We start from the raw sequence: 6,923 nt of genomic DNA, 5'->3' as shown, positions 1-6,923 counted from the left end.
TTGAATGTACCCAATGAGTGAACAGTGTCTTGTGCTTTGCTTACGTTTCTCTTAGCCTTCCTTCTTTGCCACATTTCTTCCCCAGATCTCTCCATGTCTAACCCACTCCTGCCTTCAAAGCAATTTTTGTTACTGGTCAACTCTCATTTATTTAAAACATTCCAGTGAAATTAAAGATCCTAAGAAAATACAAATTACAGTATTCTGTTTACTGCTCCAAAATCAATTGTAACATGGAAGAATTCTTCCACTGTTGACGGATATTATCTCAAGCAGAATGATACGAGTTAAATGGAAAACGTTCACAAAAGGGCACAATTACCACCTTGATCTGCTTAACATCTGACTGAAGCATATGATTCAATTTGCTACTGGGTAGAGAGCTAACCCATACAAATAAGAATAGCCTGGTTCTATCCCAGGAGTATGTTAAGTCAGCATATCTCATCAAGCTTATTAGGGAGAATATTGCACCAGGCACTCGTGTGGTGCAGAGTAAAATATTATCCAGGTTCCTGTTCCTGATCAGGATTCGTTAACTCTTGGACAGTGAGACCTACCTTTGTGAGAAGAAAATAACTGGAGGAGGTTCTTCATAACAGGACTTACCTGCATTCAGGCATTTCAGATTATTTATGCAGTGCTGTGCAGAATTCCTAGCTATATTTATATAGAGCTATGGAGCCAATGACTTGTGCACAGTACTGTAGTAATTTTATGCATTGCACTGTACTGCTGTCACAAAAAAAACTTCACAACATATGTAATGATAAACCTGGGAAGGGGACATCGAGAGGGGAATTATTGTTGGGGAAAAGGGGAAGGGAGACATTATTTAATGACCAATAAACCGATTGTTTGAAATTAAATGACCCTGTGTGTTGTCACAGGGTTGGGTGAGTCTGTACGGCGGCACCATCTCCCCAACCCCCACCCTGGCACTCCTTCTCGGCCACCTGTCCCATGATGCTCCATCCTTGTTCCCAACATCCTTTCCTCATGCCAGATTTAAACTCGCTCTCTGCTCCATGTTGACGAGTACAGTACTGTGCAAAAGTCTTAGGCACCCTAGCGATATACATATGCCTAGAACTGTACATAATAGGGGAAAGTCAGCATGACTTTATGTGGAAGAGGTCCCATCTCACAAATGTGATTGAGTATTTTGAGAAAGTGATGAAGATGATTGATGAGGTTAGAGCACTGGATGCTACCATTGCCAATGAGGAAAACCGAACAAAACAGGCCCTTTAGTCTACCTAGAATGTGCTAAAATGATATTCTGTCCAGTTCCATCGACCTGCACCCAGACAATAGAACTCTAATACCCCTCCTATCTATCTACTTTCCAAATGTTTATTATATGTTGAAATCAAACCCAGATCCACTACTTGTGTTGGCACAGTTATACCACCCTCTAAGTCAGGGGTTCCCAACCTTTTTAATGCCACGGACCAATACAATTAAGCAACGGGTCTATGGACCCCAGGTTGGGAAATGTACGGTCATGCACTTTGGTAGGAGAAATAAAAGCACAGAGTTTTTTCTAGATGAGGGGTTAAATTCAGAAATCCTAAGGGCAAAGTGACTTGGGAGTGCTCATGCAGGATTCCCTAAACCTTAACTCGTAGGTTGAGTTAGTGATAAGGATGGCAAATACAATGTTGGCATTCATTTTGAGAAGAATTGAATGTAAAAGCAAGGATATAACGCTGAGGCCTTATAAGGGACGGGTGAGGCCTCACTTGGGAGTATCATGAACAGGTCTGTGCCCTTATTTAAGAAAGGATGTGCTGACATTAGAGAAGGTTCAGAGGAGGTTTGTGAGAATGATTCCAGGAATGAAAGGCTTATAGGATGAGAAGCGATTAATGGCTCTGGGCCTTTACTCGCTGGGATTTCAAAGAATGAGGGAAGGATCTCATTAATACCTATTGAATGTTAAAAGGCCTAGTTAGAGTGGATACTGGGGCAGTCTAGGGCCAGAGGGCATTGCCTCAGAATAGAGGGATGTCCATTTGGAAAGGAGATGAGGAGAAATTTCTTAGCCAGAGTGTGGTGTATCTGTGAAATTCTTGCCACAGGTGGCTATGGAGGCTAGGTCATTGGGTGTATTTATGACAGATGTTCACAGGTTCTTGATTAGTCAGGGTGGCTAAGATTACAGGAAGAAGGCAGAAGAATGGAGATGACAGGGAAGTGGATCAGCCATGATGAAATGGCAGAGCAGATTCAAAGGGTCAAATGGTCTAATTCTGCTCTCATTTCTTATGGCTGTAAAGCAAGCATAGAAGGCATTGAACTCATCTGATTACGAAGCCCTGTTGTCACCCAAGTCTCTTGATTTCACTTTGTAAGAGGTAATAGCATTCAAGCTCTGCCACAGCTGTCAAGCACTGATTCAAGTTTAGTCTGGAATTGCTACTTTACCCATGAGATGCCTTTCCAAAAATCGTACTGGAGTTCTTCTTTGGAAAATTAAAATATACAATAAGAAAAGCTGCATTAGAGTGAAAAGAAAGAATCTTTGCCATTACTATTGCATGATCGTAAATGTGTGTACATGTGGTGTGTGGGTGCTAATTTTTCATCCAATAACCCAACAGTACCTAACACTATACAGTGAAAGGTCTGTGCAGTAAAAATCCACACACAAAATCAACATTTTCATATTTATTTCAATATATGCAGATGCTTCCACTTCAACTTTTAGTGTGAAATTCCATGAACATTTGGAGTCCACAAAAAGATTTGTTCTGACACTTTAATTCAACTGGCAATATAATCAATGACATGGCACATAACACATCTCAGTTTGGTTTTCAACACATACAATATGGAAAATTTGACGGGAACAAAAAATGATTACAATGTCTTTTAGCTTTAGGAAGTACAATTCTACAGAAGGGTGTCTGTATTAATAACCTGAAATTCATAAATATCATATATAGATAGTCATTCTAAACTGTCACTGGAATGCAACAAAATGAGAAAATATAAGAGCAGTCCCATGAATTATCCAGCCTCAAATGACAATATCTAATTAAAGCCATTATTGCTGTTCAGTCTATCCTAGAGCTACGTTACAATTTTTATTTGTACTTTTGAATCGAATATATCCTTTTTAATTCTGGCTGAGGACAAATCTAAATATCACATCATGGTCAGAACATCAATTCATCCAAAAATATTGTCAATAAATCTAAATCTACTGAGGGGACCTTTTGGTCTGACAGCGTGCAGTTCAAGTGCTACTGAATTTTTAGTAAAAAGGAGTGAAAGCCAAGAACAATTGACTGGTATAGATATCAAAAAGTGGTAACATCATAGCAATGCCGCATCACTGGGAACAGTTCATTTGATTTCTGCAGCGCGTATTATGTGATGAAAACTTCTCAGTCATTAAATTTGCAGTTGACAAGTGTGCGTTCTGTGGATGAGAACATCTTGTTCATGTAAGAGAATCCAACTGTGCTTGAATAGTTTCCAACTATAGAAGATTAAAAAAATACATATTTTAGATAAGTCTTATTCATTGACCATTATGTCGGCAAACATTTGAATGCAAAATAATGCGGAACAGTGGAAAGGATTTTGATTGAGTTGAGTTTGGTCAAGGTTAGCTCTTGTCACTTAGATTCTATCACCTTAGACAGTTCACAGGCTATACAAACCATAGGTCCAATGATGCAATGCCTTGGAACTTGTACAGAGAAATGATAGCAACTAAATTCATGCTCGCTGTTACAATGGAGAAAACCTGATAGTAATTTCTTATGTACGTTAGTTAAAAAGAGAAATTAAGTTTCTGTCAGTGATTCACTGTTTATCTACAGCTTTTGCAGCCTTCATTGTTATCTGCACAGCATAACTCAGTCTTTAAATAACATTTAACAGCAGATTCAGCTGATTTGCAACCCCCCCCAACAAAATTGGTGAACTGTCATTACCTCAGATAAATCTTTAAAAATATCCCATTGTAAAGTAAAAAGCTTTAAAAAAAAAACCAAATTGCTTTATATGAGTAATGTAAAAATCACACTATCACATGAATATTCCAACCATTACTTTGTTATCCGTAAGATGGTTTAAAATGTTAATTAGAAATTTTCTTATATAAAAAGAACTTCCTCTTTGGTTGACTGTGTTTGCTTGCTCAGAGATGACTATATCACTGTTACTGGATGCCACAGATCCCCAAAGACTGATGTCTAACAGCAAATGGCATCAGGAGAGACGAGGCCCATGCCATCCAAATACTGTGAATGCAACTGTGAGCAGGCACTTCACCCCAACAACAAAATGTGATTGGTTGCTCAGATCTTCCATCGACAGATCCCTGCTGCTTTCTGCTGCATTTGAGTCACGAATATCCTAACCTAAAATCCAGAAGTCAGATAAATTTCTAGCTTAGGCCCTCAGACTCAATAACCACTATACAGTGGCATACAAAAGTTTGGGCACCCCAGGTCAAAATTTCTGTTACTGTGAATAGCTAGGTGAGTAAAAGATGACCTGATTTCCAAAATGCATAGAGTTAAAGATGACACATTTCTTTAATATTTTAAGCAAGATTACTTTATTTCCATCTTTTACAGTTTCAAAATAACAAAAAAGGAAAAGGGCCCGAAGCAGAAGTTTGGGCACCCTGCATGGTCAGTACTTAATAACACCCCCTTTGGCAAGTATCACAGCTTGTAAACACTTCCTGTAGCCAGCTAAGAGTCTTTCAATTCTTGTTTGGGGGATTTTTTGCCCATTCTTCCTTGCAAAAGGCTTCTAGTTTTATGAGATTCTTGGGCCGTCTTGCATGCATTGCTTTTTTGAGGTCTATTCACAGATTTTTGATGGTTAGGTCATGGGACTGTGAGGGCCATGGCAAAACCTTCAGCTTGCGCCTCTGGAGGTACTCCATTGTGAATTTTGAGGTGTGTTGTAGAAGCCATCCTCTTTTCATCTTCAACTTTTTTACAGATGGTGTGATGTTTGCTTCTAGAATCTGCTGGTATTTAATTAATTCTTCCCTCTACCAGTGAAATGTTCCCCATGCCACTGGCTGCAACACAAGCCCAAAACGTGATCGATCCACCCCCTTGCTTAACAGTTGCAGAGGTGTTCTTTTCATGAAATTCTGCACCTTTTTTCCTCCAAACATACCTTTGCTCATTGTAGCCAGAAAGTTCTATTTTAACTTCATCAGTCCACAGGACTTGTTTCCAAAATGCATCAAGCTTGTTTAGATGTTCCTTTGCAAACTTCTGACGCTGAATTTTGTGGTGAGGACGCAGGAAAGGTTTTCTTCTGATGACTCTTCCATGAAGGCCATATTTGTGCAGGTGTTGCTGCACAGTAGAACAGTTCACTAACACTCCAGAGTCTGCTAAATCTTCCTGAAGGTCTTTTGCACTCATACAGGGGTTTTGATTTGCCTTTCTAGCAATCCTATGAGCAGTTCTCTCGGAAAGTTTTCTTGGTCTTCCAGACCTCAACTTGACCTCCACCGTTCCTGTTAACTGCCATTTCTTAATTATATTACAAACTGAGGAAACGGCTACCTGAAAACACTTTGCTATCTTCTTATGGCCTTCTGCTTTGTGGGCATCATTTATTTTAATTTTCAGAGTGCTAGGCAGCTGCTTAGAGGAGCCCATGGCTGCTGATTGTTGGGACAAGGTTTGAGGAATCAGGGTATTTATATAAAGCTTTGTAATTTGCATCACCTGGTCTTTCCTAACAATGATTGTGAACAAGCCATAGCCCTAACAAGCTAATTAAGGTCTAAGACCTTCTTGAGAGCTCAAATCTCTTGGGGTGCCCAAACTTTTGCATGGTGCTCCTTTCCTTTTTTTCCCCACTCTAAAATTGAACAAAACAAAAATAATACACCAATCTTGCTTAAAATGTTGAAAAGAATGTTTCATCTTTAACTTTATGACTTTTGGAGATTAGTTCATCTTCTACTCACTTAAATCTTCACAATAACAGAAATGTTGACTGGGGTGCCCAAACTTTTGCATGCCACTGTATATCACAGAATTAGCTTTTATTCTGGGAATCCCTCATGTAGACATACATGTCAGCCTCTAATATGAATAAAATGTGGGAGGAAGCCTAAGGCATGCTCAGTCTATTTTAGCTATATCAGAATGATTGAAGAAATCTTTTAAATTGAGGTTAATGCCAGAGGGAGGCCTGCGCTCAGCAGAGCAGCATTTCAGTATTATAGTAATCAATCTACAGTCGCGAAAAAGTTTGTGAACCCTTTGCAATTACCTGGTTTTCAGCATTAATTACTCATAATAAAATGGTCTAATCGTCATCTAAGTCACAATAATGGACAAATGCAATCTGTCTAAACTAATAACACACAAACATTTGTACTTCACCTATGTTTGTTGAACACATAGTTTAATCACTCATAGTCCAGGCTGGAAAAAGTATGAACCCTTGTATCTAATAACTGTTAGAGCCTCCTTTAGCAGCAATAATCTCCACCAAACATTTCCTGTAGCTACTGATCAGACTTGCATAATGGTGAGGAGGAATTTTAGACCATTTCTCCATACAAAATTGTTTCAGTTCATCAATATTTCTGGGATACCTTGCACAAACAATCCCCTTCAGGTCATGCCACAACATCTCACTTGGGTCAAGGTCTGGACTCTGACTTGGCTATTTCAAAACACAAATTTTCTTCCTTTTAAACCATGCTGCTGTTCACTTACTGTTCTTTTTCAATCATTATCTTGTTGCATCATCCACCTTCTATTAAGCTTCAGGTGACAGACCGCTACCCTGACATTCTCCTGTAATATGTCTTGATACAATTTTGGATTCATTGTTCCCTCAACAATTACAAGCTGTCCAGGCCCTGAGGCAGCAAAGCAAACCCCAACCCATGATGCTCCTTCCACCATGCTTCA

The 6,923-nt window shown here is 39.2% G+C and overlaps 1 protein-coding gene across 4 annotated transcripts in view; it reads right to left on the bottom strand.

Moving 5' to 3' along the window:
• Positions 1-2,660: 2,660 nt before the first annotated feature.
• Positions 2,661-6,923, bottom strand: part of commd10 (COMM domain containing 10) — a 76,659-nt gene continuing 72,396 nt past the window's right edge. For all 4 annotated transcript variants that reach the window (XM_073068910.1, XM_073068929.1, XM_073068900.1 and 1 more), the window contains exon 7: positions 2,661-3,490. In XM_073068910.1, the coding sequence (XP_072925011.1) occupies positions 3,452-3,490 (39 nt within the window). In that variant the 3' untranslated portion in view covers positions 2,661-3,451. The remainder of the gene's footprint in view (positions 3,491-6,923) is intronic.

Source organism: Hemitrygon akajei, chromosome 2 (genome assembly GCF_048418815.1).
Source record: "Hemitrygon akajei chromosome 2, sHemAka1.3, whole genome shotgun sequence".
NCBI lineage: Eukaryota > Metazoa > Chordata > Chondrichthyes > Myliobatiformes > Dasyatidae > Hemitrygon > Hemitrygon akajei.
The sequence above is the reverse complement of the archived record's forward strand: the minus strand, read 5'-3'. Positions and strand labels throughout refer to the sequence as shown.